Genomic DNA, 26,337 nt, shown 5'->3' with positions numbered 1-26,337 from the left:
TCGCAGATAACAAGGACGGCTGGACGGAGTTTTTTTTTGTGTGCGGTTAAATAGCCTATTAGATAAATGAGCTTAAAATGTGATGAGAACGAGAGAGGCATGAGGGTTTCTTTTGTGCCGTTGTCGGTATGGTGTGAGTATGTTAGGTTCTGCATCAATTTTATGCGATTTGTTGAACAACTTAATTGAGCGAAGGATCTTCAAAAGATATTCTCATTATGTTGTGTTATTTCTTGTCGGAAGTTTTACTATTTAACTTCAAGACAACGACACCCTTGCTCCAATAATTGCGACAAACCGTCTGTTGATTTATTCAGCAATGACATTCAGCCACAAGTCCCATACTTTAGGTAAAAACTTGTCAACGTTTTGAGGTAAACGAATGAACCTTGTTTTACTTTGAATTTTGAACATTCCAAACACAGTTTTCACTGTAACTAAGATAGCAAACTTCCTCTAGGATTTATAATATTCAAACTTAGCTCTTTGTCTTGACTTTAGTGTAACATGCTACATTTTACTTTTGAAACTCCACCAAGTGTGCCAAGTGTATTAAGAAAAGTGAATATCAATTTTGACTAGTCTAAGTTCGACACATGATACTTCACAACTGAGTGGTTTACAGGTCATCAAAATATTTAGACGATTTACAAAATTACACTTCACTTCTTCTTTGTAGAGCCTCTGTCTTAATATGTAGTTTTGATTGGCTTGTGTTCATATTCATCTGCTATCCCTTGAATCTTGTCATCTTTAGCGACAAAGCGAGAACGCCGCCGGAGAAATGACGACTTCTGGTGGCTTTCAAAAGGAGCATAAAACAGAAAGCCGCCTTTGTCCTTGCAGATACAGTCGGACAACAACCGAACAGGCGTAATAATTCATAATTATGTTATGTGTATCCCGTGCCAGCTCTGCCAGCCGGCAAAACTTCACAGCCGCGCGGCAACTATCCCTTACGCTGAAGTAGTACCACTTTTGTAAGGACGTAGACAATCGATGCCTCTTATGTCCATTAAACAGCTGTTTGTTTGGTGATGCCGCGTTTGCTTTAATGCTGACCGCGTGTGCAGGAGTTTGTTTTGATCACCGTACGGGCGAGTCGGTTGCTGCAAGATCAATCTCAAGATTATCATTTTGCAAAGGCGTGTTGACAAAGCAAAATGCATTTGCCACCAGTTGGGAGATCTGCACGAGCTGCTGCTGCTGATGTAGTTGTTTGTTTCTTATTCAACCAGTAAACCCCGTTTTTTGTAGAATCCTAGCATTAGTCAGCTTATGCAGAAACGATGCAAAGCAGCAAACGCTGGGAATTGCAAATTTTTATTCATTAAAAATCTCTCTCTCTCTCTGGCGCAAAGTTTTTTTTTTTTGCTTCGTTCAAGTCTGGTATGGCGACTAGCGAAATGGTACAAGCGTGCGATACAGAGTGAACGAAAAATCAAAACCCCGATGACAGTCCGGGAAGCGAGCGGACAAACGAGCGATAATTAACGATCACAGGCACACAGAAATACACACTGTGTGGAGGAGAGAAGGAGGAAGTTTTAGCCAAAGAGAAGAAAAAACAAAGAGAAATGTCCTTTGGCCTTCATCTTCAGTTCCGCGATGATGGCCTGGTTTTTGCGCTACAGCAGCAGCATCAGCATCCTCGCCTTGCCTTTTACTCCTCTGGTCTGTGCGTTTCGGTTTTGTGGAGTTGAAAATCCTTTCCGATGAACTCCCTGCAGCTCAGCATGAAAGGACACTAGCCCGTCCAATGTCAAAGAGAAATGGTCCGGGATCGTTTCCAGGCTGTTTCGCTGTGTTGCTTTGTTGCTTGCTGGTTCCTTACTGCCGGCATCATGTCCTTTTCTGCTCCTCGCCGCGTGTGGTGGTAACCGTTGGTCAAAGAAAGCCGGACGAAGCAAAGGGAGCGCGTCTGTGTGTCGTCGAAGGATTGAAATAAATGAACCGGACGAAGTGAAAGAGAGGTTGTGTTTTGCGCCTTCTCAAGTGTACCTTGTGGTCGTTGTCGTCCTGCCTGCGTCCTTCCGCAGTGTGTATCAATAGCGGACCGCTTGTAGTCCGCTGTTTTACCGGAAGGTTTTTCCAATGAAGCTGTGCCTTCCCGAGCTGATGGCGACCACCGCCCACCGGAGCTCACTATGAAGATGAAGGGTCGAGGAATACGACGGGACCCGAGGCTGGACAAACTGAGTGCTAATTGAGTCCTTTTGAGGTACTTTCGACTCCATGGTCCATCTCTTCAATGTTACTGCCTCTTTTCCCTGGCATAACACGCTTCCTCAAATTATCGCGTATACCCTCCTTTCGGTGGGTGGAATTTGCTGGTTGGAGTTTTTTGAATGGTTTGTTTGAATTCGTCCCCGCTGTAGTCTAGTCCTTCCGGGTTCTTGGGTGGGATTTGCCGGATGGAAAGATTAAAACATGGGCCAAGAATGAGCGAGGCACAAATAGAACCTTGCGGAAGGAGAACCGTGTTGAGCTTTCGAGCATGCTGATAAAACGGATGGGTTCTGTCTTTTAAATTGGTATCCTTTTTTTTTGGTTTAGGTTTCGATGTATCCCAAAAAGGCATCCTTGTGGGCGCTGTTTTGAGCCGTAGCAGAGCTGTTTCTACCTAGCGAAGAAGTAGAAGAACGTAAACTCGCTTAACCTCGACCAGAAGAGGTTGGATGAGTTTCTTTTTTTGCGGGTATGAACCCTCCCAGCCCCCATAAAACGTACCTCTTTCTCCGTAGGATACTTTTCTCTTCTTCTTGGAGGATTAATTTGAAGGACAACAGTGAGAACACTAAGTGGGGATCCTCCGCTTGACAAAGATGCCGATTATGGAACCTTTCTTCGAGCTCGTTTTCTGCGCCAGTAGATTGCTGCGAGGACGGGGTTATTGTACCACTTTCCAGATGGCGCACATCTTCCCCCCCCCCCCCCCTTTAAATCCTCCTTTTGGGCGCCAGAGCGCGCGCAATATGGAAGACCAAAAAGTGGAAAACAAAGTCGCGTCTCAGTTTGCTGTTTGTTGTTGTGCGTTGACATCAAAGTTTTGTGTTGTCGGCGAGCAGAGCGCGAGTGTTTGAAGGGTGCAAGAGGGAACAAACTTTAATTAAAAACCAACGTTCAAGTTGTTGATTTAAAGTGGAGGAACAAAGATCTCTCGAAGAGATTTTGGGCAAATGTTGGGTTCTCTACACACTACGGGCGTAAAGGAATGTAGCGTTCATGGAGCTCTTCACTTGTTGTTGACGCTGGGGACGTTCGCTTAGCACATCATTCAGGGCAGATGTTCTGTTAGTTAGCTCAATTAAGATATTCTTTGTTTTTACCACCATAATCAGTTTGCTGTGCGTGGTGAGATAGTTCATTTAAAATGGAGTGATAGTTGCGCTTTAAACTAAAGCTATATTTTGTCTGCTTCAAGAATCTACAGCACCAATGCTTTTTGTAATCTTGTTTGTTTATTCGAGATGTACTGCTTTTTGTTATTTTTCGGACGCATTTTGATGTGAGACAACCAGTTCAAGCACTTCAGCACAAACACTAAAGCCTACATCGCAAATGCTCGCATCAATTCATCCAATGATCGATTGGTCTGCTTTTCAGACATTCGTGATTTTAATCACTTCAACCAAACACGCTCGAAAAGCGCGCACGTTCGCTTCATTAGCCTACCCACAAAAAGAAGGATTCGTGTTACCCGGCGATGTGGACTCTGTCACTGTTACGCCGAACAGCTCTGGCAACCGCAACGAATGCGGCCACACGACAACGTACTGCTTTTTCGATCACCACCACACCAAGAATGGAACTCCGAAGCCGCCCGGCGGGGGTGGTTGCTGGGCAATCCTGAGGCAATGCGCGAGAATGGGGCAAGCAGCAGCAGTGCTGCAATGGTGGTAAACATTCCTTTCAGTCGGTCCTAATTTGGAACGGAACAAGAGTGCGCGTAGCTAAAAGCTGCGTCTGCCGTGCTGTGCGACTGCTTCGAATGTTTGAATATCGATCGATACTCGGTTGGAAATTCCTTCGCACGCCGCACCGCAATCTTTCTTGGTCGAAGTTTGGTGCCCTGTTTCGCGCTCAGTTTTGGGAGGAGATTTCTGTTTCTTCCCTACTTCGACCTCCACACTGCATAGCCGGCGGTCGTACGCCATGGCCCACAGTGGCGGTGGAAAACCCGTTTTCGGGTGAGCCCACTGTGGGCCTAAAGGGTTCTGGTTGCACGATGAAGCGGCACAGAAATGTACAAGCGTTTTGTACATTTTAAAAGAACATTTTGCAAGTATCAGTCCCGATTCGGTAGACTGGAATTAAGCGGGAATCACTGTGAGTAGACACCGTCTGCTTGTTGTAGAGATATTGAGCATTCTCTCCTCCCCAGGGAGTCTGCAGTAGTGCCTGAAATTGGCCGGGAACTTTGTAACATGGAAAGCTTCCCAGTTGCTGGTTGACTATTTCGTAATTAAATCGATACAAAGTCTTCCCCCATGTTCTGATCAAACCATCGAAGGCGGGAGAGCTGGTGATGTCGTTAGCTACCCGCTTGTCGAAGGAGACATTAGACCCCCTGAGTGCAAGACACTCCGTGCGTCGCAAACTTTCCGTTTCCATTCGAACGATTACGCCCGCTTGGTGGAGTGCATTTCTAGATCTCCAAGTTGCAGCAAAAGGGGAACCGGTTTGCTTCGGCGTCGTCGTCGTCGTCGTCGATGTAATTCGCAATGCTGGCTGCCCGCGAGCTTTTGCCATCGTCGTCAGATAGTGAGCAGACTTTTGAACTCAAGCGCACAGACGAGTCGAATCAGCACCGAATCAGCAGCGGATCGTTTAAGGAATGTTGCTTTGCCCTCATGCCCCTCCAGGCGGCGAATCACTTCAATTCGTGTGTTAGGTTGATGATGTTTGCTGCAAGCTTGCAAGACAACCGAAAACAACCCTCCCACCCGATGGTGAATGTTGCTGGAAGGCGCTTTAGCACACGTAAGAGGTTCTGTGTGACTTTGGAGTTTGGACGGCAGAAAGTAAAATGTCTCCCACCTTACTGTCTGTAGCTGGCAGGCAAAATACAATCGATATGCAGGAGGGGCAATGCACGTGAACTGTACTGCCTTCAATGGTTGGTGCCACGCAAATCGCACCGATTTGGCTTTAATTTGATCCTTTTAAATGCGCTTTGGCAGGCGGAGGTAAGTTGCGTCGTGCTGCGCTTGAATCAGTGCAGCATGTGTGTGAGTGTGGCGAAATTGCGACCTTCTAATGAACGATTATTAAAGATCTTGCCTTCCGTTTGCAGCTGGGTGAAATGTTTCGTGCATATGCAAATTACTGTGCGTAGTAGGTTGCATGTGATCAATTATCCAACACTTATTGAAGTATATGTACATTTACGGTTGGATGCGGTTTATTTTTAACGATGCCAAAGAAATTCCTTATTGTATTGGATTGCAGCGAGTTCAGACGAAAAACTAACGATGATTAAAATGTAAAACTTCCCGGGGAAAGAAAATTTAAATTAATTCATAATTACTTTCTAGTGCTTTAGTGTGTACACCTACCGCTCTTATCGCCCGGGCAATGGCTCTTGTACACCTGAATCGGGATAGAGCTGTCTAGGAACTTGTGTCTATCTTAATTAAACTCACCACTCGACACCGGCGCGTTCGCTTCGCAACCAACGCAGACGCTTGATTAATTATCGCATCTGTAGCGTTGCGAAATTTAATGTTTGCGGTGCAGAAATTGCGGGTAATGTACCTAGTACAGGGGTTTCGCTCTAGCTCGGCAAGCACAACCTCAAAATCAAGCTTAATAATTTCAAAAATACATTCAATGGATTAAAATTTTCTCTTTTGATCTTGTAACAAACAAAAATACAACATGCTCGATGTGTCCAGTGTCAGGAATAAGAACTATAAATCATTCGTAACCCTCTCTTCTAAACTTAAACCATTCTTGTTGCTTCAAACTAAAATTAGTTTTCTACTAAATTGTCGCGTCGAGAACGGCTTGTGGCGTTTTGTGCAGAACTGTAAAGAGATAATCATCCAATATTTTCCATTTCCTGGCAACAGGGTGACACTAAAAGTAAAGTAATTGTCACATGGGCGAATAGAATTATATCTCTTACTTGCATTTAAAAGCTACATAAGCATATTTTGCATAAATGAAAGACTGTTGCGCACATGTGCACTGTGCAAATATCGTTTCCAAGTTGATGATTTCGAATTTAACGCAAATTGTAATATCGACTCTTTGCAGCTTGACATGAACGCTGCCATTTCACCAAACTGTTCGTTTTTCCCTCCGCACTTGGCTTTGCTTTGATGATGCGGATATTGAAGATTTCATTAGAGAGCCTCGCTCCATTGCTACGGCATCGTGGAGGAAATTCTAATAAGCGTCTGCTCTACTGGCTTGCCTGTGTATCTTTATAGAAAGATTTCTATCAAACCTTAGAACTAATAGTTTCACCACTTCCATCAACTTACTTGCGTACGGGGAGGCAAAGGTAATAGTACCGGAAAGGATGAAAGACACTGACTTCCCTGAAATGGCATCGGCGTGTCGTCGTGCCAGTAGAACGAAAGCTTCGGCACTTCGGCATCAGCGCACAGTGCAGCGAAGGGTGTGGGTACGGTAAATAATATGCCCTGTGCCCCGTGGGCGCCAATCCAGTTGGTAAAAAGAGGTGGAATATTTTATGAAATGATTGCATTTGATTGCATCGCAAGCTGGCGGTGAAGATAGTGAGTGGTTTGAAGGAGCAACACGGAGCGAAATAATGCATTGCCGGCGCACTGTGTTTGCTCTTTCTCGGGTGCACTCATCGATCGACGGCTTCTGCGGGGCGGTGCGGTCGTTGTGGAATGAGTTCGATTGTTTGGTGCTCTATAATTCCCTCATCACCTGTCATCCACTCGTTACCATCAGCGAGATGCCTCTGCCAATGAGTATAAGTCGATCAAAATGTTTCCTATGCGCAAATAAATAAAAAATCGAAGAAACAAAACTAAACGCCAATAGCTACGAATATGTACGGATTTTTCAAGCACTCCATGTCCCGTGGGTTACGTTCACTATTTCTAGTTTTAACTGCAATAACGATGTTCTCCCATCCTTCTCTGTTCTGTACCCACAGGTGTTCACATCAAAGCTGTAGTTTCATCAGGGCCGGAAAATTTGCTTTCCCCATCAAGAAAAGCTGGAAACGGTTTCGCTTCCTCGGAAAGCCTATTTTCCAATCTTATTGAAGTTCCTTTGAATTTTGCAAGTGAAAACACAGATATGAAGCAATCTGTGTCGGCTACTCCACTTCCACGGGTTGAATATTTGATTAAGAAATGTGTGAACTGGATTGCTTGCAAATATGGCAGAAAAGCAAATAAATAATTTTTCCACTATTTGATAAATCTAATTTCCTGCGCCGTTTTGCGACAGTTGCTTCGTGGACATTGTGGTTTCTAGCTGCTCAACATCCCAAGCAATCGTAATTGTAGAACAAAATTTATTTATTCAATATTCTCTCCTTCCAATATGGGTTTCTTCAATTCTAGTGTCTCTCGTGTGCGTGTGTGCATTGTGTATTTGGCCTTAACGCAAACCAACAGCAAAAGGTTTAAAAAGGCAGAAGCCGCATAAATGAAATAATAATAATCATACCCTCCCTCCCCATACTGTGGTATCATTACGTTCGTGCAACGATCATTTATTTATTTGCGAGTGAGAAGAGTCCATTTTGTGTGTTTTGCGATCCTCACCAGCAGCGGCGGAAGAGTGGTGTATGTTTGTGTGTATTATTGCGGTGTAGTTCGTGCGTTGTGTCTGTATCGCATTCGCGGTCAGAGGCAAATTTCCACCGCGCGAATAATGATTAGCAGCGTCGGCATGTGCTATCGGTGATGGTCGTTGCAGTTTTTTGTTCAGTGTTTTCTTTTATGCCGTTTGTTTGTGTGCGAGTGAGCGTTTAAATGAGCGATGATAATAAATTGAAAAGGCAAATAAGAGAGCAAAATAATTGAGCAAATAAAACCGGCTGCCCGGAGTCGTTTTGTGAGCGTGGTTCAGCGTTAAATCAGCAGCTCCCCTGTCCAGCGACGGTGTGTGTTGTGGTGCGTTTTGGCAGATCCTTAATCTGCCGTTAGAGCGGGGTTTAGAGCGTGGGGAGAAGGTGTTTCTTATTACTGCTGTTGCTTTGGGGTGCATCCATCCCACACAAAGGAAGATGCTGACGATGATGGCCACAACTAGCAGAACTAGCGAAGGCTGGTGGAGGCGGCTGGTCCTGACCGTGGCATTCGTCCTGCTGCAGCTGCTACGGCCCGGCGCAGGTGATTACGAGAACACGTGGAATTTCTATTACGAGCAGCCGTGCTGCGGCAGCGGCCAATCGAACGTCGGCGGGATCAGCATCAACGGCCAGCACCATCTACGACATCACAGAGGTAAGCGAAGCGGCGATGGAGCCAACTTTGGTCCGGTAATCAACCGATTATTTCTCATTCAATAATGCAGCACGGTGGGTTCTTAAAAATGGGGTTTAATTTACGACTGTGGTTATTTTAAGACGTCAAAGTACTCCGGTGTGGGTGGCGTTTTTGCGAACCCAGGGTTCTAATCGAATTTATGTTTTTGCTGTGTAGCTGCATCCCGATCGTTAATATCGAGAGCATTATCATAAAACTCTTCGTTTTGGGAGTTTAATCACAATGAAAAAGCGACAAAAACAAAACAAAAAAAAACACGAAATTGCGATAGTCAAAATTATTGTTCTTCAACACGCGCTCTGCCGAGTGCTTGAAGCACTCTTGCTAGCTTTTGGCTGTGCTCGACGCGATGGTTTTTAATGTCAGAACTGATTTTACGACTCTCGATCGTTCGTGATGAGGAGTGATTTTAGTGTCGTGTGTTTCTCGTTTTGCTTTTCCTTTTGCGGTAATTATTTGCTTTGCCCATCAACCGAACGGGAGATGATAAATCTTCCACTCAAATGACTCGATCGGCTCTGGATGTGGTAGCGATGGGCGGGAGGGTAATCCCCTTGGGATGCTAATGATTTTTCTGTTCACGATTCTGCTTTTTTAATTGGCCGGCTGGCAGCATGTGTTCCCCTTTACCCCCTGGGAAGGAGGAGAATAACTTTTTGGGGCCCATAAAATGAAAACCCACTCGCTCGAAAACTGACGCACCATTGAAGTGGTGAAGCTTTTTTCCCCTTTGTACTCTGTGCAGAGTTGGTGGGGTTTATGTTGGGTGCCTGTCTAAACAATCTTTCAAAAACAGTTGGAAAACGAATGTGCTTTTGTGATCTATCGATTTTCTTGAAATTTAAGGAACAAAATGAGATAAATGAAGAGAAAAACGATTTAATTTTATTATACATTTTTGGTGCCGTGACTAGGATGTAATGCATATGTCATGGTCTAAAGGTCAAGGATGTTGATTTTGAAGCTTCAAAAAGTATTTAAAGTTTAACTGAAACGTTACTCAATGAATACTTCCTTTCCTTGATGCCGTGTTGTTGATCTCAATGCTTCAAAAAGCTCTTCGTTTTCCTAGCAAAGGACCCCAACATATATTCAAAGCTAAGCTTGATTTTTACTTGTTACTTGCTTCATTCAATCACAGTGATGGTTGTCCATTGCGATACACCACGCTGGCTGACTGTGCCGATTCACACCGAAAGCTTTCCCTGTCGAGAACGAACGAACGAACGATCACGTTTGCCCTCGTGAGGCAAATTTCAACCTCTCGATGAGGCTGAGTGATATCATAAATTGACCAAAAAGTGTATCACCGCGTTCCAAACCGCCCGCTCGGTGGTTCGTGTTCCGTGCGGAGGAACCGCTTTGGTACGTCGATTGCTTGTTGCTTTCCTACTGGCCCGAGGACAGAGGCAAACCGTCGTACGTACCCGCTTCTGTCCACATGCGCCGTGTAGAGAGCGAACGAGAAACTCCTCGGAACGGTCATGCATATGCCGGGGAAGCTTCGTTCGAACCATCGCGCGTTGGGTGCGCTATCGTTCGGGTGTGTTTTTTTGTTGTTGTTTTGTTTGTGTGCAATCGTAACTTTTTTAGATTGGCTGTAAAATTAAAATTTACAACCGATCGTAAAAGCACGGTCATGGTGCGCCGTCCTTTGAGCAGCGAAGGCTTTTTTGGTGGGTGTATTATCAACACAACTCGAAGCACTGTTCGATCGATACGAGAGGATGGGTTTGCTCATGGCTTTGCAGAGGTTTAGTGTTTTTTTCACTCATGTTATAACTGATACGGCTAAATTATGATGATAATCGTTGCGTTTTTGAGCAGCTAGAAGTGGATTAATAATTTAGCCTGAACGAGGCGAAGTTTTAGGACTTATGCCTGGACCTGCTACAAGCGGGGTATTTATAATTGATAACGAAAGGAAGGAAACCACAATATCCTGCTTTGTGTTGTTTGTAATCGTTCCGATACGTTAGATAGGCTGCAAATGATGCTATATTGGAGCTGGGTACAAAGAGCAATAAACGTGATCATGATTAAGCAATAATGCACACTGTTTTTGGCTAGAAGTCTTGATAGTAAAAAAAAGTCAAGTATGAAAATTAACAACAACGTGACAAAGAGACGCAGAAATTGTGTGGAAAGCTTCCGATGATCAATCAGCAATGAATAAATTTTAACAACACTACCCGGAAGAGTGTTATTGAGTTCTTGTGCGGCACTCTAAACGACCATTTGATGACCGCTCACAGTGGCCGTAGAAGCAACGACAGCACAAGCAAGCAGTTTGCAGTATGTAGGAATATTATGTTGCGGTTGAAATATGTGCCCGCTCGTCGATACAAGATGGAGTAAGTGCGTCCTGTACGCCAGCGTTTTATGTCGACGGCTGCAAATTTGTCTCTCCACAGCTTGGCTCCAGCAGTGGTGTGCTGCTTGCTTGGTTGCGTGATTTTCATCTGCCGGGCTGTACCGGCAAAGTGAATCAAATTTCAATTTAGAATCGATTTCTGACGCCTGCTGCTGACTCGTGGCTGACTGACTGTTCCCGATGTGTGCTGCGTTTGTGGCAATCGATTTCTAGGGAAGATACATTTTTCTAACATTGTATCCATCTGTTACCGGATTGGACTGTGCCAAACACTGCTGGGGTTGCAAAAATTTTAACTAGAAGAATTTAATTTAACGTATCGTTTCGATTTTGTCGTCTTCAAGGCTTAAATTTACGCCAAAATCGATAATACTTTTTGCTTCTTTGCAAGATTATCATGACATTTTAAATTGTTTGTGTTCATTTATGCCATGAGATGGCAAGTTTTTCTCTTTAGGGAAGCTATACGCAGAATAATTGTTGAGGAAATCCCCACTTGTTGAGGATAATTTTTTCTAAGACATATGTCATCATAGGTTTTATTGCACTAACTATCTACCCCTGCACGTAGTACCGAACTTAAAGATGTGATGAGAAAATAGTTGCAACCACACGCTTTTTATGCGGAGGGTTCCCTTTTTTTCATTTTCTTTCTCTCTATCGAGCTTAAGCTATTGCTGGTTCACTACACTCACAATCCTGGCCAGAAGGGACAGAAAGAATCGATTCGTTCCGACCTTCAACACCACCGCCTGGTGGTGAGTCAATTTCCCAGGAACGATTTGGCGACGTTGTTTGTGTCGCATTCAGCACTGGTCCGGCCGGGATGGGCTGGACAGGATATTTGCTTTGGTGACGGTTGGTCCTTGCTCAAATAAAAACCACCCTCAACCCGGCGTTTTAACGCTTCCGCACGACTTCAGGGTCAGCGATTTGTGTGATGGTGGAGGATGAAAGGCGGCAATACAAATCGTTGCATCGGGCAACATTAACATCATGTTAAGGATTAGCAATTTTGTTTGGATTTCGACAGTTTGTGCAGGCAAACAAGCGTGCAGCCAGCTGGTGATGGTGATAATTTCCACAAAACCCCTATTTCTTTCGACGGGCAAGAAGTACAATACAGGGCGTCCCTCGGTGGTCGTAAAATATTGCTATTAGAACTTTATTTTTTCCTAGTTTGGCACGCACTAGCATTTGGAATGGAGGTATGAGTGAAAGTTTATTTCATAAAATTACTTTTTCTCTTCGATATGGGAGAAGAGGAGTGAGAGCGACAAGGTTTTAGGGCATTGTCACCGGCACCGAAGGCGCGCTGTGTGTGTGTGTGTGCATTGAACTAGAAATGTGTTCCCTTTGGTGTGCTCTCGGTGGTGTGCATGAGGCACGTTTCCTGCTGGTTTTTGCCTAAGGACACGTGTCGAAAGAAATATATTGGATTGTTTTGGCATTGGTTTTTTGGGAGTAAGGTCGTTTTCGTTGGCATTGCTTTTTTGGTGCATTCTCCTGTTGCATTCACATTCGTTTTTCGATAAGGTTTTTTTTGGGTCTATTATCTCAAAGTTTGTCGGGAAATGTTATTGAATGGCCACGTGTATTTTCTGTTCAGGACTGATGTACTTTAATTCCCCGTTCCCTCTACTTGAACAGAAGCTTAGCTATCAATTGTCACCGGGTTCTTTTTTGTTCTGCTGTGAACCACAACTGCGTTTGCTGTGATTGTGATAATGAAGTTGTCCCGAGAGCTTAAGCACGACTTAACGTCAGGCAGCGCCTGTTAGAATGTTGCGTACGTCAATCGCCAATTGCTTATCGATTTTGAGCGTTCTTTTTCCGTTTCCAGGCCGAAGAAGAGCAACAACAAAAAAAAATGGCAGGGGATGGGTCTATTAAACATCGATTGTATTCTAAGGACTAAGACGAAGGACGTTTGCAAGACACACTTTAACGTTATCAACCAACGGCGGTCGGCAACACGGCGCTCCAAGAATAACCGACTCGCACACGCACCAGCGCGTATCGTAAAAAGCGACTTGCTGCGTGCGGCGGCGGCGGCGGCGGATGCGACTTCCCAAACCATTTGGATTTGGGTGGGAATTGAGTCACATCAAGGATTATTGGTACTTACCGTCGTCGCTCGTATAGTCGGCTGTTTATTTCCAGCGAACGCGACTTCTGTCTGATTGCTGACGACGGATACATACGATCGGTGTTGCGTGCTGCTTTGCTATAAATAATATCATTCGTTGTTTGTTATTTTTTTCGTTACCTTCCTTCGGTATCCTTCTTGGAGAGTGTGTAAACAAAAAAAACTGGTTAAAAAACGGCCAGTACAAATTGCCCGCACCCTTCGGGTGTTTTGTGAACAGCGCGCAACAGCAGCGTGTTGGATCAGTCGATGTAATTTCGATAATATAATGAATCGAATCGTCTGCTCCTAATGATAAATGGTAGGTTTTTAGGATAGCAAATAATTAACCTCCTTTTAGTGGAAGAAGGAAGGAGATGAATGTTAGTTTTCCATGGCGTCTAGCGAACGTTTTATACTGCTTACTGCATAAAAGTCTACCAAAGCTTCATAAATTATCACAAAACTATAAATATCCAATAGAAAGCGGAGATCGCGTTGTTTCGTACCCTGGTGATAGAGGCGTCACTGTTGCCTTGGGGAATGTTTTAATTAGAGCGATATCATAATTTATCCCAAGGATGATGGCGATCCAGTGTGGTGTACAGTTGTTCAATTGACGGCTGGCGCGATATACATTTCATGGTGCTATTAATCGTGTCGATGATTTATTTGTTCCTCGAACGCTGCAGAGCGAACGTTTTGTACCTTGGCGATGACACACACTTGTGCTCGAAATCGTAGCACCACTGGATAAGGTTGCGTGTATGGTACGTGTATAAGGGATACACGCAAAAAAAGTATCTTGAACGGGTGGAATTTTTAACTCTCGCTTGTTAATTTACGATGGCGCCGGCGTTTCAATTGAAATAGAAAATAAATATTGTTTTAGCATTTTATTTGCTTTGTGATGCTTGTGACCGATAGTTGTTTCACATGCTGGCTTGTTCCGTGTTCTGGTAACTGCTTCTGGTTAACTAAGTAACGGGTAATTAGTGGTACTTGTGATGGTATCTTCACTGGCTTGATAGCATAATTTTACTTATTGACGTATAATTTAGTGTCAATATGTTTGCACACATTTTAGGAGTTTTGAACATACACAATTTTTATTATTTCATGTTTCCATGTTCATGAACTTTGCTTTAATATACCCAAAATGTAAAAATGATAGCTACGATAGAAATTCCCAATGTTTTACAATTTTTCTTTAAACTCAACTTTCTGAATTATGCCTTAATATTGGATATGTGCATCAAAGTACATCCAAACATCAAAAGCATTTTCAACGTACACCATTCAAATTAATCAAAATATGCATTGATCGTACAAAACCAAAACAGTACAGTCAAGGAAACACAGAACGAAAAACGAGGCAAATTGTATTAACTTAACCTACGCTCAACCATCTGATATAGCTCACGCGTACGCGCACATATTACAGTTAACCCTTTTCCTGCTCCGCAAAAAGGAGATACGCAAAAAAGGGAGCGATTTCTTCTGCGAACACACAGCGGTAAAGGATTAGAAGACTACACGCGCCTTTGCAAACAAGTCGGGGTCCTATGGTTGCGATAATAATCGGGATATAATGTTGGCACAGTTTTGTTTTAAACCATGGCCGTTTCTCATGGTAAACACCGTAGTGCTGGGTTATCTAGCGATGAAATCCATTGTCCCCTTTAGGTTAGGCAGCTCGGTTTTAGTTCAGTGTGGGGATATATTTCCCCCAAACCTTAACACACGGTGTAGTTGCACGCGAACGCATATCTTTGACGGCTCTGTCCGGCAAGGTACGCGTCTCTGTAATAGAACGTTTACACATTTGCTGTACAAAGCTGGACCGATTTAGCCCGCTCCAAAAATGTAATCCTGCTAAAAGGCTTGAAGAAGTGGAGAGAGGCAGAGTGAGAGGAATGTATCGTAATACGAGCCTAGTATATGATTCTGTTTTCAGTCACCTGGTTCACGCGTACTCTCCAAACGTACACAATCGCTCAGAATAAAATTATGGCCAACTTTCGTCCCCACTAATGAAGGAAACTTCCGGCAGCAGGCTCTTCTTCGGACCGTTTTCTTGGTTTCTTGTTTTTCTCTCCCTTCACCTAAGCTAGATGAACGGTGGAGCCGTGTAGTGATCCCTTTATGATATGCGTGTGACATGAAATAAAAGTGCGAAAACGAGAACTACCCCACCTGCCTCCTGTCTGCCCTGCTAGCCATGTTCTGCCCCAAAATCTCACACCGTCCTTAAAATCCCCTCACGTGCCCATTTGCACAGGCAGGCGCAGGAACGAAGCGAGCGCAGAAAAAAAGGAGTAAAATCATATTAAGACGGATTTATGTTTTATGTGATTTCATCTTACAGCGGTCGTAGGCATGTTTCACCGCGTCGCTTTTTCGCCCTTTTCCGGCGTGGCACCGCGGTTGGTGTGTGTGTGAAAAGGAAAGACCAAGTCGTGTGGCCTTTTTGTCCTTCGCCGTATGTTGTCATGCTTTTGACACCTTCAGGCCAGAGCGGTTAGGACTTTAACTGTGTGTGTGTGTTTGTGTGCGCCTAAATATGTAGCAGTCGCTCTATCCCCCTTTCGGGTTGGAGAAATTGGCAGAACCCATTACCGAGAGGTGAAGCGTGCGCGCGAAATTACCATTTTGATTTGATTACTTTATTTCTCTCGGTCTGCTGGGCGGTGGCTGGGCGTGTGTATGCCGGTGGAGGAAGAACGCCGTCGTGGACAGGGCAATCGGACTTCGGTAGAGATTTGTATTGCCTTACTTTTCATAGGCTGAATTCATATTTTCGCGAATAAATACATGATACGCAGCAGATTCATACTTTTGCGACTCATTTTTGTAAAATTTTTTAGTTTTTTGTTCACTGTTTCGATGAATACGAACGTTTAGCACACTTGCTGCAAGCGCTATCAATTATTTGAAGTTAGATTGAAATTAAAGAGGAAAGTTTAATATATTTCAATGCTTTACGCCTTTTGGATTGATGTTTTAGTGTATTTCTACTGCACATAAATACAAAAAACGACCAATTTATTCAACCCTATAATCAATGCAAATAAATTATACCACCAAATGTGTGTGCCGAGCTGTGATGAAAACATTATGCCAATGCTTGCTCTTGTTCTGCGAGCGCTTGTTGACATGTTTGAAAACAGTTCGCTTCGGTTGTCGCTTTATGTTGTTGTTGCCGGCAAATATCATATACAACCATCATCCTCGGCGTGGAACTTCATACATAATATGCTCTTAAAAAAGGATACTACATGACGTTAAAGCACGCTGTCGAGATTTCTTTACACGCACACACATAAACACACACACATAAACACACACTGGTTTGCGGTAACCACCGTCGTAGCGCAGGTAAATGGAAATTTATTAACCCCGAGTGAAAGTGCGCTGACAGAGGAGTGCCGTCGGCATGCTGCCAAATAGCGGAACGGCGTGAGATGGTGCCGAAGAAAGTAGAAAGATTTTCTTTCATTCCTTTTTTGAAGCGTTTTTTTTTCTCAACCAGCACACAAGCATCGAGAGAGGAACGCTCGCTCGTGTTCTATGTGTGTGTGTGTGTGTGTGCTGTTTCATGTTCGTTTAGTTTTTTTTTTGCAAGCCGTCGGCATTTTGGGCTCTTGCTTGTTTTTCTTTTTTCCTTCCGCTGGCATGCGTTTTAGGGCCGCCGTGTCGTATGCGCGATGCCAATAAATTTTAATAACAAGAAATGATTTTATTAAAATAAATGTAAATTTAGACATAAATATTGCTCTCGTGTGCATGAAAACGCTCGCAGTCCAATGGTGTGCCGTCGTCGTTGCTCGTGGGCAAGAAGGCGTTGAAGTAAAAATAGCGTCACTAGAGATTGTTGTGCGAAAAGGCGGGTACGGTAAAATTATTCCACTACAACGAATAATACGGCCCGGCGACACGCGAAAGGTATGTGCCGTGGGCTTCCGTTGGTTGTTCATTTCAATCTTCTGGGGTTGGTGGGGGTTATTGTTGTTGCTGTTGTTATTTCATGAAGTTGATGAAAGCTCAAGACGTCTTAGGGACGTTACGCTCGCGGTACTTTAGGCAGCAAATGAGCGGATACGCACTTGAATTCGAGCTTTCCAGTGAAAGGAACAGTTCCGTCAGCAGCTTGCTGAACCGAGATTACCTTCGTGCGGAGGTTCACATTTTTCTTACTAATACTAAAACGCATTCTCTCGATAGCTAGATTGGGTAACATTTTCTACAAAAAAAAAATGCTTCGTACAAAAGATCTGGGCAATATTTTGTGTCGCTCTGCCACAGAATGAAACGACCGTTTTGGCTTGCGTTTGCTTGCGTTTTGTCTGCTGCGAGCAGCGACAGCGTCTATGCAGACGAATCAATTCAGCTTACGCCTGGCTATGCTCGCCGACAAAAAGGAAGCTGTTTGCTGCCAACCGCTGGCGAAGGTAGCGAAATATTGCATGTGAATACGTCGTGCAAGCAAAAAAAAAATAAAATAAATAAAAAAAAAACAGTGACGACAAAACCACAGATGCCAAACCTCTTGTAATATGCGTTTCATCTCCCGCTTTTTTGTCCTTGAAGTAGATTTAATGCATCTCTGTTAGACTATTGCCTTTTGCTGCACAGAGGAGATGCTGGAAATAAAGGAAACTGAAATCTTTATTAGTTTGAACTGAACCAAAAATAAGCAGACAAGCGATTTCATATCCTCTACACGCTGTTAGCCGTCGGTGAACGGCATACCGTGAAAATATAACTTTTTTTTTCTTCAATTTTTGGGCAAGCGTTGCTGAATGAATGATAGCGATGACGTTGTCTATATGTTTATTTGTTTGTGTGTGTGTCTGTTTTTCTCAATTATGCTTTGATATTTAGTCGCATGCGTCGCAATATTGACAAACCTTTCCCAACCGGTCTCAATGCGTACGACAGAATGTGAAGCCGTCAGAAAAGGAAAAACGCCAAGAAATTAGACTTCTTACACCTGTCACCGGTTCAAGCCCTTAATCATCTGTCTCCATTTTCATATGCCGTGTTTACCATTGTGCTGTCGTGCCGTTTGATCTCTGCGTCCGCGCTTACCTTGGTGGAGTTCCCAAGCCGCAGCCTTCGGTTGCGCACAGTTTACCCATAATTTTGTGCCGACTTTTTGATGGCAAGCGTGTGTCTCAAACCCACCGTGGATAGACCTTATTTCCTGGGGATCTGTGGTTTGATGGTTTTGTGCGTTTTTCTGTATGTTTCCGTCTTTCCAAAACACGCCAAAAAAAAAAGTGAGAAGACACCAAACCGGGACGGCAGAGTATCGTTCTCGTGATGAGTCGTGGTCGCACGTACCCATCCCAACTCACGCTCCTATCACCTTGTTCGTGCAGTCGTAATGAAGTCATCATGCCAATGGCTAACACGGTTGGCTAACTTCCCGACGGCAGAGCGCGCACCTTTTCGGATCCGAGACGGCTTTGAGTTAGTTAGGTACGTTGCATGTCTTAATTTAGTGTTTTCGTAATGCTGTGTTCCTAGAATGTTTGGGCCCTGTATGCTTCTCTCTATCTCCCTCTCTCTCTCTCTCTCTCTCTCTCTCTCTCTCTCTCTCTCTCTCTCTCTCTCTCTCTCTCTGCCTATTGCTCTTCACGATGGTTGGCCTGTGTGAGAGTCCAAACCGGATAGACGAAACGGCGCAGTACGTGAAGCTTAAGCAATCTGCCGCCACCGTCCCGGGGCGGTTTGTTGAGGCGCAACGACGTGTACTGTTTTGCAGAATTTACTGAGCCCGGAGAGCTGTCAGTTCTCGCCAGCCAACAGCTTAACCGCATCTGTCGGAAGAAGGGATGATTTGTAGGTTACAAAAATGTACGTGTGTGTGTAGGGCCGAACAGAAACTTTGGCTGGGCTCTTCACCAAATCCGCGTTCAGACATGCACCAACATACCTCCCGTTTGCGTGGAGAAGATCTTTCATCGTGCAAGGCCGACGGGTTGTAGGAAACACCTTTGAAGGTGTCTGCTTCTAAGAAGAAACCCACCATTTGATGGGGAACTCTACGCCACCAAATGGCAAACGTATTAATTAGTGTCTTGTTTCTCCAAAACTCTGGAGCTCTCTTGCCCGAGCTGGTTCTGCAGAGGTGGTACTTAAGTGGTGTTTGTTTTTTGGTGGTCGGGCACTTTTAAATCGGTTGATTGCTAGCTGCTACGTCGGTAAATTTAAATCGAAACTATGCTTAACTACTGCTACAGCTATAGTTGGATGTTGGAACTTTGGCTTTTTTTTTTGTAGGACCCGTCTCGAAAGTGTGTAGAGCCTCTCAGTTGTAGTTGAGGTTGTGCAGAACGACCGTAAATAATTGCTACTTTAGTTGAAGCTTTCGGGGCGGGTTTCGGAAGTTGGCTTTGCGCTATCCAGAGAGATGTGGAACGGTTAAAGATTGGATGGTTGCAAATTTGGTGTTAAAACTGAACCTTCATTTGAAACCGGTCTTAATCGATGTTGCAGATGATGGTACAAGAGCTATGTTGTTCTGAGTTTAAAATCCTTAAGTAATGAAACCGTTTTTAGTTACAATTATGGAGTCAAGTTGGATGGTATAAAAAAGCCAAACTTTGGAATTTAAAGAAACAACAGCCTAAGTTCCATGTTCAAAATCATCAACTCCCCTGCTCGCGCATTCTATCCCATTTGCTTGCCAGGCAGAATTGCTATGAAGAATTTTTCACTCGAATTTGGCTTCCCTTCCATGAGCGTTGCAACCATTTTCGTCGGCCATAATGCACCGACGGTAAGATGCGTGTATGCGACAGCTACACCAGCCAATACACTCAAACACCATTAGGAAGGTGTTTCTGTGTTTTGTACACTGATGAACCTTTGAACGAGGGGTTTTTTTTTTGGTTGTGCTCACAAGCTGAGACACTTCGAAGGGAGAAGGAAACCGTTTACATTGGGCAAACACGCCCCATACGCAAAATGTGTATGTGTGTGTGTGTGTGGTGTTGTCCCAAGAGTTTCCTCCGATTGGAAGCGACCGAGTAGCCCGGGATCCGTCTAACATTAAAGCAAAAAAAAAAAAGGGAAGACCAACGTACGTGTGCTGAGGGCTCTTTATGCAGCTTCATGCACACACTCCAACACCGTGGGCTGCACCAATGCCGAGAGAGTGCATCATTGGCGGCAATGAAGGTGTGTGTTGTACCTCCTTCTTGAAGGTATGTGTATGGGTATGTGTGTGTGTGTACGGGACGATTTTTTTTTAGCTTTTCTCTGTGGTCGATGACGAAAGGATGGAAGAGAACAAATTCGCATCCCTCCATCAATTGAGCCGCTCGGATCTATCGATGGGGCGTAGAGAACCACTTGAGCGAACATGGTTGCCCCTGTGCCTAACCGAGCCAGCCAGCCATGTGCGTGTTTGTGTGTGTTGTGTGGTTCACTTTCATTGCCTTTTTTTAATTGTGCTATCCTTCCTGTACTTGCAAACCGGGGAAAGATGCTATCCTTTTTTACTATTTTTTGCTCACACACATGCTCACTCAAATGAAAGGGAAATTTCTGCACTTGCTGTGAATGTTGCTAGAAAAAAAAACACACACACACACACACGTCACTGAGTGTGTATGTATTTGTGTATTTGGGTCTTGTTTTACATGATGCAGCACCTCCCTTTCGGCTGGGGATTTTTTGTTGTTGTTGTAACCGGTGGAAGACGATGCGATTTTTAATTTTCATTGGCAGATGGAGTGAAATTTGCACCACCACAACGCAGGAGGCTGCAAGAAGGGGTGGTATGCACTTGAGCAAGCCGGCTGCATTGTTTTTTATGCATGTGTATGTGCGTGCGTGTTTGTATGGTGTGCATCCTTATGCATCCATAATGGCTGCCTGGGGAAGAAACGATGTGCAAAACCGTGCCCAATATGAGCTTGTATTTGTATGTGTGTGAGTTTCTTATTTTTAACATTTTTTTCCTTTCGATTTTGCGTCAAGAAAAGCCTTCAGCTGTAGCCCTGGTTCCGCCACAGGCGGGCCGAGAGTGGGAGCGCTTTTAAGGATTCTTGTCACCGTTCGGTTCTAATGCTTGAACCTTACTGGCTACCGGTAAAACGGTGTGTATGCTGGCGGAAGGTAAGGTGGGCTTACAAAAAAAAAAACTGCCATCAAGCTTCAATGTGTACGTTGGCATGTCTTCCACTCCAAAGCGGGTGCGCACCAATAAGGGAAGGGAAACAGTGCCCACCCGGTGATGGATGGAGACGGCAGTGTGCGAGCTCCCGATTTAATGGCCGCCAATGTGTGCAAGGAGCACCGGGGAAACGTACCAGTCAGCATAATGCGCCAAGGCTTAGAGAGGGTTCAAAACTGGCAAAGTGCTCTTGAGCGCGGCTGTGAGCGAAGTGTGAAAGAGTAAAAATCGCGCACACACAACAGTGTTTCTTTTTCTAAAGGGAGTGTAACAGAAAAAAAGAGGAAACAATGGAATCCAGCCAGACAAGAATTCCGTTTTACGCCATTTAGATTTTTTCCTAACCTTCCCCCACCCCTGCACCATTTTGCAAGAAGGGGGGGGGGGGGGGAACTGGCTTGTAGTGTGGGTGGAAAAGTAGGGATTTTTCACGCCTCGTGTGAAAGAGTGTTTCATTGTGGTGTCTGTCGCACCCGAAGATGGCGATGGGTCTAATGTGAGACAGTGGAATGTCCCGCGTAGTGCTTGCACAGGGGTGAATAACATACACACAGGGACACGCGTATGACATGGGACACAGGGGAGGGGGATACGATGGCGCGCGGTCAATGCGTCACAATGGCACGGGGGATGTACATACCCGAAAGGCTTACCAACCCTGTTTTTTTCCTTCTTTTCGTGAATTGCACACCCTTTACAAGGTGACACGTGTCCATCTCGTACCTAACCGTAATGGAGTCAACGGAGCGTGCGGGGTTTTGGAGAGTCGTAACATTTGCCAATCGTCGCTGTTTCCGCGTCTGTCGCTGGTAGTAGTTAGATGCCGCTTGAGTGTGTATCCGGCTTGGCTCCGCCTCGGTTGGATGTGCCAAGGGCAAAACAAAACACGCTCCAACACAGGCCTGTCTTAGCGACAAGTATTCATCTCGTTTCGCGTTTTTTTCCTTTACTGTATGCAAAGTCGTATGTAAAATTGTTGGAGTATCTTTTATCAAATGTAAATAGAGTGTTGGTTTGACTAATACATAAGGTGACGAAGGCGCATTTTCGGTAAATTGTGGTACTCAAAATGGCTCACCCTGCTTAACAAAATTGTATAATGAGTGGTAATAGCTTGTAATGGAAACACTCTTTCCTTATCTCTATTATGTTTGTATTTTCGTACATGTAACAATTATTCCCTCCTTGTTTGTTTTAGCTAGAAAGCTAAAGTTTTAGCTTACCGAGGAAAATAGATTTATCATCCAGGTTCTATTTCCCATACCCATATCTGTCATATTTGATATCTTAGTTTTCATTCCTGAATATCGTTTCAACTGATTTAAAACCTTTCATATCCAATTTTTTGCGCTTCACTTAAAAGCTTGTATCTAACACGAACTAATCTTAAAAAAATCAATGTTGTAAGGTTTGAGATTTGAGTTTGTTGTTGTGCATGGAGTGATGATGTCATTTCAACAGGAAAGTGTCAAGCTTCATATAATAAAAAAAATGATTTGAAATCTAAAACACTCATTTGATAGTATTTTGTTTCATTGCAATTGCAGAATTACTGTTATCTAATGATTTACTGAGTTGTATGGACAATATGTTGGATTCTGCAGTTCGTTGTTGTTGACGGAAGCTTCAGGATTAGTTTAAATATAATTTGTTCAGTAAACTGTGAGCACTCTTATAGAATGAGTGTATTTTCTGCTTAATTTTGTTTTTCATAAACTTTCACTAGAGTTGAACTATATTTTTTTTAATTAGTTTTCAATGTTTTTGTGCTATTTTTGAACAGATTGTATGATAGCACTGATGATTATATCATAAATAATTGCAATGAATGTTTTGTTTTAGTTGTTCTCATGAGTTATAAATAAAAATCCCATTGTTACGTGTTACGTCTTTGCCGGGTTTCTATCGCTTTCAAACGATGCATGGATATAGAAAAGTGTGCTCCATAAAAAGAGCTGCACATATTATTGATTTATTTTTCTCTGATGGTTGCCTGTGCTAAATAGAACGACCTCCATTATCCCTTCAAGGAGAGAGAATAACGCTCAAAAAGCAACAAATTCCAGTATTCATTCTTTGGCTTCACTTTAATGTGAGCATACAACTAAAAAAGACAAACACAAACACACAAACGACAGCACAAGATGACCTCGTAACGTAACTTTGGAGCTCGCTGGCCTTTTTTGCTTCCCCTCCCATGTCTATTCCGGACAGGACTCAAACAAATAAAGAAATAGAAACAAAAACGGAAACAAAAGGGGGGCCTACTCGTAATCCGTAAACGGAGCAAAAGCGAACAAAAAAGTTTGTTGTGCTCTGCTAGCTTTCTGGACAAAAAAGGACATGTTGTCCGTTGTGTTGCGTTGACCCTTTGGTTCACTATTGCAACTATTTTTCCGCGGTTCGACGCGGAAGATGCACAAGGTCTCGTTCGGTCTCTTTCCGCTTTTGGTGTGGTGGACAGCGCATGGCTTGCGAAGTTAATAAAAAAAGAGTTCCGCTCCTTTGCCGTTGTGCAATTGTGCCCGTTGACAATGGTGCTGACCATGGTCGAGCCTGCAAGGACATTATTGACAGAGGCACATTCGGTATGGTCGCGAGAGTAGGGTGAATGTGACGTTTTCGCCCCTCTTGTTGGCGTCTTCTAAAAGGGAATGCCATCGGTTCCTTTGTTCTACCGGGCACACGGGACGGACTCTGGTAGGAATTATTGCACACGAGGAAATCATTCCACGGTGCACAAAATCGATGACCCACTGTGTTGGTCCAGTTTATCCCCCCCCCCGGTGCTGGGTGGATGAGTTCTTTCCACGTACGGTATGGCTTACCCGTCCGTAGAAAATGTTGTCCCATTGTAAGTATTTATTGAACGAATGGACGTACACAAAGCTGCCGCTCCATTGGTTCTGTGAACAAGGTTTCCAGTCCCTGTTTTCGCTGCGAACGAAGATAGTGTCCTCCGATAAAAAAACGGGAAGCAGCGACTAATGGCACGGTGCGCTCTGGAGAGTGCAGGAGTTTTCGTATTCCCTTGCCTCATACTGTTTCCGTTAGCGACCACTTTGACCCGAAAGCTCTACTGCCTTCAGCTAATGGATTGACTTGACATTAAAGCTAGCCGGGAGTGGAAACACTGGATGATACTGTGGTCGTTGTTGCGGTCGGTGGTGCCGTGCTTCCCACGCACAGCATCGTTTCCCTTTTCGAACGAGGATCAACTCTCCCGACAGTCAATCAGTGAACTGAAGGGACCAGTCAGTGATGTCGTTAGTTTCAGTGCTTGCAGAAACTAATGCCGCGACGCAGCGCGGAGATGAATCGTTCCCGGATGACAACGCGAGACGCGAAACGACATGAAACTGAAGTGCGCGCCCCGCATTGAGAGCACTGCGAATTGCGAGTCAGACAGTGCGACGTGAAACGCATCAATTGCACTGATGTGCCAATTAATTTTGATTGATTTATGCATCGCGGGCACACGCGAATGCGCGCACACCGCCACCGGAGGGAAAGGAGGATCACGCTGATACTGATGAGGAGACTGATAGTGTGTGCAACGGGTGCGATCGGGACAGCGGTACTGCACGGCCGGCCAGCGTTGACAGGGTAGATATGTTTGTATATATATTTTTTAAATAATGTGTACGTCCAAAGAGTTGACTTCAAATGGTACGCCATGATGCGCGTGCCAATTGCTTTGCAGACACGATGACATATGGATGGATGGGTGCGCACTGTGTGTGTGTACTCGACTCACGTCAACGCGCTTCCGCAGTGGCTGTGGATGATGGGTTTACATGAGTAGATTAATTGAAAGTTAATTGGGCGACAGGCTCGCTGCTCGGAATGTGTGATGAGTTACACCGTTTGACGGGCCAGTTTGGAGTCGAATTGTACGAAGTAAGTTTACACTGCACGGACTCAATCCAACAGATAGGCTATCATTTCTACGAAACCGGAATTGTTCTATCTACAGTACCACGCACACAGAATCTACGATGCGCAAAGCAACACCCCGAAATTCAATGAAAAGAGACGCGTGAGTCACGCAACGCCGGTCGTGGTGAGTTGATCTCCGACCGGAGCGAATTTCGTGTCAACTTTCGGTTCCAAAAGCTGCACTATCGGGGAACAGTCATCAGTTGAACTATTTTTACATCCTTCTAGTACACTACTTATCACTCCACTCCGGTGGTCAAATGTCGTCCAGCAAGCTATATTTAATGTATATCCCCTGAGGGTTGCTTTTTTAGACTGTTACTCTACACTTTGGATCGCTAGGAAATACATATCGAACTGTATCGATCTTTTGGATGGCTCACTTCGAAGGCTTTCAAATAAAATATCCTCACGGAGTGGGTCAAACTGGACCAGTTGGTACTAAAATTGATTATGTTTTATTCACCATCACGTGACTGGCTACATTTTTCATGCTCACCTGCAAAGAACGGTAACCACCCGGCGGGGGGGTTTAATCTACGCGTTACCTCACAAAAAAGTTCGAACGTTAAATCGAATCGAAGCCAAACGGGCCACTTTTTATTTCACGATTGTTGAACAAACTAATTATAAATGAAAAAAAGTAACGACCCAATTCACCACTCGCCTGTAGATAGGGAGGGACTTTGATGGGCGGGAAAATATCGGAACTTGAAGGAGAATGCTACACTCACAAACACCCATCGGGGTCGGGATAGGCTTTCCCAACGCATGGCTTGCAAGACAACATGGGCCAACGGGAAATTCGATTTTTTTTCCTGTGTACGCTTTTTTCACGTTCAAACAACGTTTCCGACGCAGCGCGTGTTTTGCTGTTTTTAGATAGACATTGTAGTAGAGCCACGCAACTTACGGCCCTGTTTTTTCACTGTCCATTGGCGATGGTGGGCAGTGGCTGAAAGGTAGATAAGTGGCAACGCCCGCTATTGTGTGGCATTTAGACATAATTAGCATATAATGACGGTTTGAGGATGGACATTTATTTTTAATCCTCTTGCACCTAATATAGCGTGGGGCGGCTAGCCAGCCGGCTTGTCAAAGCAGGGTTAGCGTTGCTAGTCGTTGTTTACTTTTTGATGGGTTTTCTTTTCGTTTTTTCGCTGCTGCTTGCTTGAATGTGTTGTGAGAAGCATAATAGACGCATTATATTTTAATGGGTCGA

At 44.3% G+C, this 26,337-nt stretch overlaps 1 protein-coding gene across 11 annotated transcripts in view; it reads left to right on the top strand.

Moving 5' to 3' along the window:
• Positions 1 to 26,337, top strand: part of LOC1277221 (semaphorin-2A) — a 290,131-nt gene that overhangs the window by 48,317 nt on the left and 215,477 nt on the right. For 8 of the 11 annotated variants that reach the window (XM_061650726.1, XM_061650734.1, XM_061650727.1 and 5 more), the window contains one exon: positions 7,557 to 8,444. The exons of 1 other annotated variant lie outside the window; for it this stretch is intronic. In XM_061650726.1, coding sequence (XP_061506710.1) covers positions 8,225 to 8,444 — 220 coding nt within the window. In that variant the 5' untranslated portion in view covers positions 7,557 to 8,224. Of the gene's footprint in view, positions 1 to 7,141; positions 8,445 to 26,337 lie in introns of all 11 variants that reach the window. 2 more of the 11 variants (XM_061650730.1, XM_061650736.1) reach the window with 2 other exon arrangements.

This window comes from Anopheles gambiae, chromosome 2 (genome assembly GCF_943734735.2).
Source record: "Anopheles gambiae chromosome 2, idAnoGambNW_F1_1, whole genome shotgun sequence".
In the NCBI taxonomy this organism is placed as follows: Eukaryota; Metazoa; Arthropoda; class Insecta; order Diptera; family Culicidae; genus Anopheles; species Anopheles gambiae.
This window is presented reverse-complemented; position numbering and strand designations above follow the sequence as displayed.